Source organism: Nycticebus coucang, chromosome 12 (assembly GCF_027406575.1).
Source record: "Nycticebus coucang isolate mNycCou1 chromosome 12, mNycCou1.pri, whole genome shotgun sequence".
NCBI lineage: Eukaryota > Metazoa > Chordata > Mammalia > Primates > Lorisidae > Nycticebus > Nycticebus coucang.
This window is the reverse complement of record NC_069791.1, coordinates 844,819-857,559: the sequence shown is the minus strand read 5'-3', so window position 1 is coordinate 857,559 and position 12,741 is coordinate 844,819. Positions and strand designations below refer to the sequence as shown.

Below are 12,741 nucleotides of genomic sequence, written 5' to 3'. Positions count from 1 at the left end.
TGTTCGAAATTCTTAACTCTCTTTTGGATGCATCAAATCTGTGGCTGGGTGCAGTGGCTCACACTTATAATCCCAGAACCTTGGAAGTCTGAGGAGGATGGCTTGAGGCCAGAAGTCCAAGACCCACCTGGACAACATATCAAGACCCCAATCTATAAAAAATATTGTGGTTAATTCACTATTAAGAAGAGCAGCAAATATATGTAAGAGTTAGGAACAGAGACTGTTTCCACCATGTTGGAAGCACAGGCTGAACCATTTGAGAACCATGTACATAGCTGGAAGTTGAGAGTCTGGGGGTTGAGGTGTATGTGCATGCATGTGTGTGTATGTGTGTGTGTGCATGTGTGCATGTGGGGGGGTATCAGGGAGGGGAGCCTGCACCTCAGGAGCACAGAGACCTACAGATCTCCAGTTGTGGTCCCTTGATTGAGCCCAAACCTCATAGAACAAATCCTATGAGGTGTTTAGAGAAAGATCAGGTGGATACAGGAATTCCACGCTGTCTCATCTGTTTCAAGGTTTCAGAATGTACACTTAAAAGCCTTCTCAGCCTATTTTCATATCTCTCTCTTGAACTGAAGCCTGTGAAAGTTGCACATGTGCAGAGTTACTGATGGCGTGGCTGAGGCTCTGCAGATCTGCCTGCTCCATCCCCGCTACCTTTGGCTACTCAGAGAGAACCCCCAGTGCTACCTTTGGCTACTCAGAGAGAACCCCCAGTGCCACCACCCTGGGTGCCATCACCCCAGGCCTTTACTCACTAGCCAGCCTCTACCCGAGAGTGTCAGCTGGTGGGGGCAGAGATAGCCACACAGAGGCTCCTGTGTACCTCACACCTCTGGTCACTTCTGGCAGAGGCCTGGGTGTCCCCTGGAAGGCTTACAGGTCACTATTGGGCAGGATGCCCCCCTCCCCAGCTCCCCTGCACACTCCTCGGGGCTCTGCACATTGACCTCAGGCTTCAAGAGCTCCAGCAACTCTGTGACTGCGGACGAGGAGCTGCAGCTTTCAGAACGGCAGCTGGCTCGCCTGTGAGGGGGTGCGACAGAACTTACCCTGGTGGTGTTATGAGGATGAAATACTGTGATTTCACATAAATAGCTAGAGTGATGCTCGGAACCTAACAGGATGCAGGGCGGCTGCATGGCTGTCACCCCCACCACTCTCTCCACCCTCCCCCCATCCCAGATTGGGTTACTGTCATGACTGTTCCACTCTCTCTGTTCCCTAAGCTTTGCTTCTGTTGCTGAACCTCCTTTTTCTCCTAGCGCTTCTTTTCCTTTCATTCATCCAAACCACTTGTCTCTACAAGTTGATCATCAACCACGTCTTCAGCGTGAGCAAAGTGCAGTCTGGGGCTGTGGAGTCCTTTCCTCGGAGAGACCCCAGTGAGCTGCGTTTCCCACAGTACTGGGAGCACAGACGCCCAGGGGTGAAGGTGATTTGAGAGGACACAGGAACATTGGTTCTTAATTTTCAGAGTTAGAAGGATTTTAAACACATATTAGACAAATATAATTAGCATGTCAAATCAGAGATATTGAAGCTTAAGATACAGCTAAGTGAAATTTAATCATATTAGTTATAGTGCAGGTGGAACACACACACTACAAACATTATGAAGATGACATATGAGTGACTGAAATTTGGGAAGCGAAGTCATTTAAGGATAAGAGCTTGTTTCAGGACAAGGCCCAACTGCTCTATTCTTCCTGAACCACGGGAGATGCTCCTTCACTCCCCCCTGCACCAATCAAGCAATTCACCTTCACCCAGCCTAATTCTCTCAAGTCCTTTCATCTTAAAATGCCAGGTTAGGATCTACCGAGTCTGCAGAGAAGTGGAATTCGTTTTTCTTCAGTGCAAAAGGAATAGAGGGAAAGCCTTTTCCTGCGGAAGTTTGCTCAGATGCTGGGAGCTGACACTCGCCGTCATCAGGGTTACCCGGTCCGACTGACATGTGCAGCTGGAGCATGGCCCTGGCCCAGCCCCGCCCCGCCCTGTGACCCATGGTCCTAACACACCACCAGCAGGTCCTCCCTAACCCTCGAGCTGAAGAGCTGTTGTTTAAAACTCACTTGCTGTCCCAAGTCGTGCCCACCAAGGTGTGAGAGTAGTTCAGACACAGCAGAGCTCGGTCCCTACCCGGTCGCAGGGCAAACCATACCAGTCCCCAGGGACACCTGATGTAAGTGTCCATCAGGTACACCTGATGTAAGTACCAGGTTCTGCTTCACAGTGCTCTATGTACAGGCCCTGGGAATTTTTCCTCTTCATTTTACAGCCCTTTTCTGTAAGCAGAACACTTGACTAAATCACTCCCATCTTGTCAATTTCATGGTTCTGACCACCCAAACTTCTTTATCAGGTATTACAGGACTGAACACACATTTTCTGTTCAAACGGAGACAAATGGCCTTTAAAAGTCTCCAGGCTCTGGCTGACCTGTATTTCATTCATGAGTTTTGAGCAGCAGACATCTTTCCCAGGAAGGTTCTGTCTGGTGCAGCCTCAAGGCCGAGGCTGCCAGACAGAGACTGAGACACGTGGCCAGCGGGGACGTCCCTGTAGGACGTGCACTGGTCAGAAGGTCACGCAGCCCTCAGAGAGGAGACCTGCCTGCTGGCCCTTGCCTGTCCATTCCACCAGTGCTGACTAAGGGTCTAAGGTATGCTCAGCCCTGTTCTGTGCACCAGATACAGCAGTGAGCAGGTACACACAGCACCTGTCCTCACACAGCTTACACTTTCGCTGAGGGCTAAGAAGGGAAAAATGAACTTAGCAGTTAGTTTCAGATAGTGATAACTCCTATGGAAAAAATAAGAAATAGGGAGGGGCAGAACCTCAGAGGTATCTACAGCTCTCACTAGCCCGGACTTGGAAATCTTAGAAACACAGGGGACAGTCACACTGAGGACCTGTGTTGTTCTGACGGCCCAGTGGCTGGGCCCTTCTCTGGCACAGTCTCAGCAGCCTGGCTGAGCACACTTGAGCTCCGGCACAGTGCAGGCCCCCGGCTAGGACTGTACCCAGACTTACGCACGAGGAGCAGAGAAGACTGAGGCCAACTGCATTCCGTCATAACCAGAGTGAGAAGTGGCTTTTCTTGTATTCTCAGAGGGGAAAAATCCCACACAAGTTTTTATGGGCTCACTCTGGATACAGATTGAAGGTAATTTTCCCGGGTGTACCAAAGTTTGGGAATGCAATAGATATGAACATGTGACGTCTTTGTGTATTTGCCAATTGCCAAGAATTGTCAAGGCTAATTAATTTCAGCAAAGAAAGATACACTGTGCAGAAAAAGGAGGTCAAACAAGTGACACGCTGCCCTCAGACTCTGGGGTCTAGCGACCTGCTGTCCTTCCCCTTCACATTTATTTGGCAGACACTGCTAACTGCCTCATCTCTGAGGGGGCAAAGCCACAAACTGCTGTAAAATCTGTCAAACTCAGAGACTTTACAGATTTTCTCCAATAATCTGGACAAAGCTTCCAATGGTCAAACTGTGGTTCATCAGTAACCTATCAAATAAAGGAAAATCAGACCCATCGATTCTTTTCAACAGACCGAGACGGCTGGTGCAATGTATTAGTTCAAAATACTTTTGTCCTCTGAATTACCTTGTCTTCCAAAAAATGGGCAGAAATGAGATTGAAAATACACTTCCTTAATATTCTTAACAGAATGTGAAGTCTCTAAATATACAGTTTAGTGTCACAGAATTTTTTAGATCACAGATCATGCCATTTTTTAGCATCCTTATTAAAAACTTTTCAAAACCTTATAAAAGTCTAAAAATTTTTTAAATATTTTATACCACAAGAGACATGAATAAAATGACAAGTTCCCAAATAACATGAATAATGCATTTCCCTTTTATCCAAAGCAAATGCATTTTGCTCCTAAGAGATTTTTAATCCACTCCCTTTTTTGGGGAGAGAAAAACGGGATGAGAGGATTTACAGTTAGAACTGGCATTTAATGAGAGACACATATTTGGCTTATGATTATAAAATAATTCCTGTAGTTATTTTAAGTTTAGACAGGAGTAGTACATTTTAATATGAGTGAAAAGCAAATTATATTTCTGTTAACATTTAAGTTTACTTCTTTGGAACTGAATTGTTAAAAGTTATTCATTATGCCATGGAAATAGTGGAGTCCATGTTAGGAAACCTTATTTGTATATATGTGTATACATCTTTGCTCCAGGAAGCCCTCGATCTATGTTTGTGGAACAAGGTTCAAAGACCAGGTTCAAGTGCGCAGATCTAGGGCGGAGAAGCTGGAGACGCCTCCTGCCGCCTCTCATCCCCCTTACCCCCAATCAGGGAAAGTACTCATAGCAGCGGCCGGTCTAAGCTCCACCACTGGGCCACTTGAGTGGAGGGGCTGGGGCAGCTCATGGGGCTTGGGCTGCACCTGCCTTGGGGGTGTCTGTTCTGAGAGATCGGGGCTGGCAGACCAGCCAAGCTCCCCCCAGGCCTTCTCTTTCTTGGATGCAGCCTTCCTCGCTGCCAGGCTGGTGACAAACCTTGAGGGAAGCAAAATCGGGAGGGGAGCACAGGAGGAGACAAACACGTTTCTCACCCTCGAGGCTCCCTGGGGCCAGTGGAGTCCACCAAGAGACCCTGTCAGGATTTTTCAGCTGAAGATCCGGTAAGTACAAGGAGCACGCATTTCCATCCTGTGCCCCTGCGCTCCCCCTACCCCGCCACCTACAGACATGGATGGGCGTGGTGAGTGATTGGTCAAGACTGTTGGACGCTGGGTTCAAGCCCCTTTAAGTGACTTCTTGGACATAGATCTGAGGATACTCACTTTTTTTTGCCAAAATAAGAGTTCATAGGTGCTTTAAGGTGAGACCATAAAGACTCAAAACACCTAAGTCATTAGTCAGTGGGGAAGCAGTTTAGGAGAGGTTCATTACTTTTCTCCTTAACATAATAGTAAGTAATACTCGGCTGATAACCATTTAGCCCTCTGGCTGATTCAATCTTTTTTCTTGGATTATTCTAAATAACCAAGAAGATTTTCCACACCCTAGATGCCTCTGGCCCCTACATCATAAGAGTGAACAGGGCTTGTCCCTGGTCAGACTTTAGGGGAGCACTCTGCAAAGCCCACGGAGGAGGTCCTAATTCCAGTGGCCGTTAAATCTGACATAAGGAGCAACAGAAGGGAAAACTCATAATTAGTAATCACTTGTGTGTCACCAGCTAAGAATTATGATTAGCCAGCTCTTAGTATGGACTATGTAACTTAAAAGGTACTTTAATGACTTGCAGAAAAATATCTGACCTTCAAATATGTGCAGTGACTAACTAGGTGGCACCAAAATACCATCCGGTGTGCACGCTCAGTGTCACCTAAAGTGGCGGGACAGACACCATCTGGTGTGCACGCTCAGTGTCACACCAAAGTGGCAGGATGCACACCATCTGGTGTGCACACTCAGTGTCACCTAAAGTGGCGGGACGGACACCATCAGGTGTGCACACTTAGTGTAGGATAATATTTAAAAATAAACATATCCTACATCAAGCACACAAAGTAAATTCAGTGTGAGTTTAAAATGACTTGCTTTTCTTCCAGAGGCTTAAAGAGACCTGGACCCCCCTGGGTTACTCACAGAGTTAGGCTTTTTTGGAGTTGTAAAATTCCTTAGGCCTTTTCTCTGAAGCTGTGCACCCCATGAAGCCTGAGATCCAAGGGCATGCCACCCTTCCTCAGAGATACGGGCCAGAGTGTTGACGTATGTTAACAACATATTGTCAGAGGTCTATAGGTGCTCTGCCCTGAGGGAAGGACACAGTCATTACTTCATACTGAGTAAACTGAGTGAATGCTTGAAGATATTCTTCTATCAACTCTGTTCCCCTCTGGCTACTTTCGTCCTTGTGACCTGCTCCAAACTAGTCACTGTTTAGAGGAAGAGATTTACTACACAAGTGATTGTATTGATACGATAAATGTTTCCTTTCAAGTTAAATTACAGATATGTAAAAAAGAAGATCAGATGATGAAACTAATAGATAATAGATTAGGTGTGTACGTGACTGGAAGAGTATAAAACTAAAACTTGGAATAAAGAATTTTGCTACATACTATTTCATCTCATCTAAGGGCGTGTAGTCTGTTTCTTGACTTAATAATTACAGGAGCGAGTTTACATCCCCGGCAAAGCTGCTGTTCGTTGGTGTCTCCGGTCACGCAACACTCAGTGTCACGTAAAGTGGCGGGATGGACACCATCCAGTGTGCCCGCCCAGTGTCACGTAAAGTGGTGGGATGGACACCATCCAGTGTGCCCGCCCAGTGTCACGTAAAGTGGCGGGATGGACACCATCCAGTGTGCACACTCAGTGTCACGTAAAGTGGCGGGATGGACACCATCCAGTGTGCCCGCCCAGTGTCACGTAAAGTGGCGGATGGACACCATCCAGTGTGCACACTCAGTGTCACGTAAAGTGGCGGGATGGACACCATCCAGTGTGCACACTCAGTGTCACGTAAAGTGGCGGGATGGACACCATCCGGTGTGCCTGCCCAGTGTCATGTAAAATGGCGGGATGGACACCATCTGGTGTGCCCGCCCAGTGTCACATAAAGTGGCGGGATGGACACCATCCGGTGTGCACACTCAGTGTCACGTAAAGTGGCGGGATGGACACCATCCAGTGTGCCTGCCCAGTGTCACGTAAAGTGGTGGGACGGACACCATCCAGTGTGCACACTCAGTGTCACGTACAGTGGCAGGATGGACACCATCCGGTGTGCCCACCCAGTGTCACGTAAAGTGGTGGGATGGACACCATCCCGTGTGCACGCCCAGTGTCACGTAAAGTGACGGGACGGACACCATCTGGTGTGCCCGCCCAGTGTCACGTAAAGCGGAGGGACGGACACCATCCTTGTACACGCTCAGTGTCACGTAAAGTGGCAGGACGGACACCATCCGGTGTGCACGCTCAGTGTCACGTAAAGTGGCAGGACGGACACCATCCGGTGTGCCCGCCCAGTGTCATGGTAGGACATCTTCTGCCTCTTCCCAATGCAGGAGCACCAAACACCAGCTAGTGCAGAGGCCAGGAGGAGCTGACAGCAGCTGGTATTCTTGAGCATCAAACTCTGGACACCTCCTTACTGGACACTAGACACTAGACACATCTTCACTGGACTCTGGACGCCTCTTCACTAGACCCTGCTCACCTCACTGGACTGTGGATGCCTCCTCACTGGACTCTGAGGACACCTCCTCATGGACTCTGGACACCTCCTCACCTCACTGGACCCTGGACACCTCACTGGACCCTGGATGCCTCCTCACTGCTGGTGAGGGGAAAGCAGGCAGACAACCCACAGCCGGCTGCAGCAGCTGCTCCTGAGCATGATTGGGCTAAGAGTTCTGTGTCATAGCACCAAACAGAAGAAATCTCAGCACTGGTGACGCCGTTACAGAATTCAAATTACATTGGAATCTTCAAAGCACCCAAACACCGATGTACAATGTGTTCATAATATGTCTCTTTATAAGCCAAGTACTTCAAAATAGATCTCAGCCTTCAGAATGAGAGTAAGAATAACCACATAGAAATCTTATGAAAATAAAATAATAACCACCAGTGGGGTTGCTCAGAAACTGAACTCACCTCGTTTTTTATCCAAATGGATAATTTCCCCTCTCACCAGCAGATTTGCCAAACCATTTAATTTTATGTCGGAAACACTGCTTTGTTTCTCCCAAGTTGCTAAAACTGTACTCCAAAATCCTGTAGCTAAAAACCTTAGCTATACTCAATTTACTTGTATAAAATATATAAACATCTTATTTTTGGAAAATGTTTAAATGCATTCATGCTCCTTAACCTTTCTCGTAAGCACGGTTGCTTTCCCAAGGATTTTTTTCCATAAATTATCTAGTTCAGATAAACTTTGAATAATATTTTGAATTTCCTTTCCTCTTTAATTTGAGAACTTAAATGTTTTTGTGTCATTCTCAAAATCAAAACTCCAAAATATCAAAGTTTCAGGGGAAAGACATCTTAAGATATTTCTTCAGAATGCTTTTTGGAGAAACACAGATATCCCTCACTGTACCGCAAGAATCAGAATCGCACCTTTCTAAGATGTCAGAATCCCAAGAGTTGCCCAAGGCAAGGCAGATTCAGGTCCAAAAAGGGAATGAGAGGAGGGACCTTTACTGAGCGCACACAATCTGCCTCCAGTTTTCAGCCCCTCGGTTCTGCCAGCTGCTTCTCGTGAAGTGGGCACAGCTATGACAGTCTCCCCTGACACAGAGGGGAGAACTGGTGATGAGGAACGCTGACGCACACACAGGTCAGTGTGCAGGGGGCTGGCCGTGACCAGCCACGGGACAACCCTCACCATCTGACAAGGCCTCCCAAAGTCCGGCTTTTATGAGTATCGTGTGAACAAGTCATGTAGAATGCAGTCTATGCGCTATGAAATAACACGGTTTTTGTTACCACGTTGGAGTTATTTAGGGTCATCAAACAACAGGATTCAAAAGCAAAACAGCTGGAAAACCCGACAGTCTGGTCTAACCTGGGATGCTCTGTCTCCTCACAGCCAACGCTCCGTCAGGCGTCTTTGTCTGGCTGGCGGACTTAGTGTAGGGGCTCTCATCTGCAAAGCACAACGAAGGTTTGGTTAATTTCCATCCAGTTCCTAACAAGGTGAAGACTTTCAGCGGGCTGCAACCCTTGTGCTGGAGAGGTGGCCTGGCACAGCAGGCAGAGGGGTGACCTGGGCCCTACGCCTGGGACGGTCAGGGGGCAAACTGTGGAAATGCCGTGGATGTCAGCTTCCTCCCTGGGGGGAAGATGCAGTTCTCATCCACCTCTGGAGGCTGTGGGGAGCCAACGCTACAGTGCGTGTGAAGACATTCATGAAGTGTTAAGAAGTGTGAAGTATGGACACGGGGTGCGTGCCTGTCACCCGCACTCATGGCTCACAAAGTCAGTGAGTGTGTGTGACAGAAAGAAAAGAGGAAACACGATGGCTCAGTGGGCACTAAGACTAATCAGGCAGAAGGAAGGAAAAGGAAAGCGGCATGATCTTTGAGAGAAGCAGATGACAGAGCGTCAGTGCCCCAGGGGAGCAGACACAGAGCTAGCCAGCTCCTCTGGAGGGACCTCGGTGAGCAGCAGGGGACGGGGACGTGCAGAAGGAGACAGGGGAACTGGCTTGAGAACAGGGAAGGAAGGTGGTTTGGCAAAAGAAGACATGTATTGCGATGAACCGATCCGTCCTCTTTTAGAAGGAGTGAAAATAACCCACAGATTCATGAAAAGAGCAGCTGAGAAGAGAAAGGATCTGAGTGAGCCTCAGTGTCACTGAGAGTCGGGCAAGAAGCTGAAAGGTTTAAACAGAGGGAGACAAGATCACGGGGCAACAGGCCACCAAATTCTAAGGAAGGCGATTTTTTTTAAATCTAAAAAAGGATTTAATCTGGCTTGGAACAGTGATTACAGGAGTAGTGATCTAGGATGGCAAATTCTAGGGTTAAAATAAGGAGGAATAGTTCTGCCTGACCTGGATGAGGGATTTGTGCAAAGTAAAAGATGTTTGAGCAACAGCTTTAAGATCTCAAGATAGGAAACGTAAGGTTTGAGTAAATAGAAGGTTAGACAATCGCCTGGCACACTCAGTCAATGAGATGACCCAGATGCCACTCTGGACACACTTCAGGTTTTATTCATTGTTGTTGTTGCCCTTTGAGCAGGAAATAAGTAAAGCATTAAAAAGAGCATATTATGCAAGGAAAACAACGAAATATAACAGGAGCTTCATTCAGGGACGAGGCTTTATCATCTGAGAACACGAACTCTCCCAGGAAGCGGCCTGGGCTCCCACACCCAGGAGCCCCTCCCTCCCTCGCCAGGCTGCATTTCCAGGTGAGATGATGCACAGTCTCATCATAAATCTAACAAGGTCTTTACAAGCCCCGACAAAAAGGAGAGATTAACACTGCTGTGAACACCAATTAAGCAGAAATGAAAGGCAGGCTGTTTATGTTGACGTGTGATTTGTCCACGATTCTTTATGAACCTCCAACTCTCAACACCATCATTCCTCTCTGGACGCAGCGCCTCCCTCTTTTGACCCTTCCTTTGCAAACACAATTTTGAATGTAATCGAGAACCACAGTCAAAATGTACACATTTCACTCAAAGTCTCCATTTGCCCACTGTTCCACTGTGTTAACTGAAGAACAAACTTGCTATGTACTGAAACCTGGAGTTCTTTTTATGACTGCTTTAAAAATATATTTCTTTTCACTATTCCAAACTCTGAAGCTGTGTATTTAGAAGCACAGAGCACTGGGAGACAGCTGCGACCTCCCTGCTCCTGGAAGCTCCAGGCTTCCCCTGGTTTCCAATCTGTCAAGATGCCAGTCCATTAAAGTCTGGGATTGAATCCAGTGTTGGGTTTTCTTAGAGGGCAGCATGAGGCTCACCCAGGAGATTCGGGTGTTATCTGCACTTAATGCTCTATTTTAAGGAGCTGTTTTCTTTAGAAATTTGCCCAGTTTGTACTACAGGAGTAGTCAATCCTGGTAAAATGGTTTTCTCATTTATATTTGAAAGCACTTTCCTGAATTTACAGCTGAGACAGTCTAGCTATGCACATCCCTAAAAGGTTGAAACTGAATTATGGATGGCCACCTGGCCAGCCCCCACCTCCCCACCCAGCCACGCTCACTCCCATTAGCAAGAGTATCTGCTGAGAATCAGGAAGTATCCCATAATTGTCTAGAAGCCAAGGGTTGTACTGGTCAAAAGACACCCCCCCCCGCCCCGCCCGAGATAAGCTTGGTGTCACTAAGAACAGCTTACAAAGTCGACTGGGTGACTGTAATTCCTAATGCACGAGAGCTGGAGGTTGGCGGCACCCATCGTGAGAATCAAGGTGGGCACAGCACCCGGGGTTTCAGGAGATTTTCCCTAACAATGTGTCTCTCTATTGTAAACATCTTAGAGGCACTACAGACCTTTTATAAAAAGCTGCTCATCACAGAACGGACATAAGCTCTCTTGATGTGATTTACTAAAAGTCAACTCTTACTTATTTAAACAGAGACAGGGTCTCCCTCTTACTCAGTTGGTCCCAAACTCCTGAGCTCAAGGATCCTTCCACCTCGGCCTCCCAGGATGCTGGGATTGCAGGCAACTCACCATGCCTGGCCAAAAGTCAATTCTGGATGCAAACTTTGAAAACAAAAACGGTGAGAACACAGTGAGTAAATCAGTGGCTGGGGGCTCTATGATGTCGACAAAGGGATGAGCATGTCCCCCCCAGATCACCATGTCCCCTCACTGTAGATTTGCACGTATGTCCTAGAACTTCACAGGTTCAAGGCCAAGCTGGACCACTTTTCCATTATAATTTGGATGAGGCCCAGAAAGTTAAATCTATAGATAGACACACTTCTAAAGGGACTCTCGACCACATTTCTTTGTATCTTTATTCCCACGCTCCCTCCTTTTTATTGTTTCCTCTCGGATAAACAAGATTCCTGGTCACTGGGCCCAGGTGTGCTGACCACGCAAGGAAGTGACTGGACACACTGTCCCTCTGAGACCCCACGCACAAATCACGGCCAGCTAGCTTCCGTGTGGGTCAAGCTCACTCCCCTCCACTTTGTTTGCTTTAAGGGGCAGAAAACTGAGGGTTCCCTATGCAATCCAGGCAAGCACAGCCCACTGCCGTCCCCCCGCCATGTGAGCCTCAGAAGGTTCTGAATCGTCAGGTCTAGGGTGACACTTCTGTCCGTCTCACGTCTCATGGGGAGAGACTGGCTAGAACGTTCCCTCCAGACACACAAATGAATAAAAAACAGGTGCCTGGACCAGCACCTGGCACACTGCAGCCACACACTCAGTATCCTGGACCAGCACCTGGCACGCCGCAGCCACGCACTATCTGCTGACAGGTGGCATAGACGCCCTGAGGAAGTCAAGCATTTGTTGTGAGCCATGCTTCTCTGTATCTCTGATTTTCTTTTTAAGGTTTTTAGCCTGTTCCTTTTAAAGTCACGTCATCACCCAATACCTACTGAGAGTTGACTTATAGTATGTTAGAAGTCTGTGACTCTTTATAAGATGGATATTAACATATATTTCCTTTCATTTTCATTCATACTATACAGGGATTTATTGACCAACCTTTAAAATGATGCCTTTAAACAAAAGAATTCTGGTTTTGGTGCCAGCCCCTTCCTAGACTTTGATGGTAGATCACGCTAATGAGGGTCTTTGCTGAGAGTCACTGTGGGGACACGTGGCTAGCGAGCTGCTGTGCACTGAAGTGAACCCTGCAACATCACTCAGCACATCTCGGGGCATCGGAACTGCAGCCTCTCTGATGACACCTCGAAGCTGGATGTCATTGTCACACTCGATGGCCTCCAGTCACGGGGGCTGCCACTGGCTCACATGAGGAAGACGTGACCCCTTACAGGAACAGCCGGAGGGTCCAGGGAAAGTGCCCTCTGCTAGCAGGGTGGGTGATGTGACAGGCACAGAAAGGACTCAGTCAAGCTACACTCAAAACAGAAGGTGAACAACGCGGGGGCCATCTGTCTCTCTTGCTCCCCGTAGTTTGGTCAGCCTTGTCATGGGCCAGATGCAGAAGGGACAAACACGGACCATTTATTTTGATGACACATTCCAGGGGAAGCTGATGGTAAACAGCAGGGTCCTTGGGACCA

The 12,741-nt window shown here is 47.7% G+C and overlaps 1 protein-coding gene across 9 annotated transcripts in view; it reads right to left on the bottom strand.

Annotated features, from left to right (window-relative positions):
- GRIP1 (glutamate receptor interacting protein 1) overlaps positions 1-12,741 on the bottom strand; it is a 687,322-nt gene that overhangs the window by 182,636 nt on the left and 491,945 nt on the right. For 7 of the 9 annotated variants that reach the window (XM_053554787.1, XM_053554785.1, XM_053554786.1 and 4 more), the window contains exon 2: positions 8,574-8,654. The exons of the other annotated variants lie outside the window; for them this stretch is intronic. In XM_053554787.1, the coding sequence (XP_053410762.1) occupies positions 8,574-8,654 (81 nt within the window). The remainder of the gene's footprint in view (positions 1-8,573; positions 8,655-12,741) is intronic. 9 annotated transcript variants of the gene reach the window in all.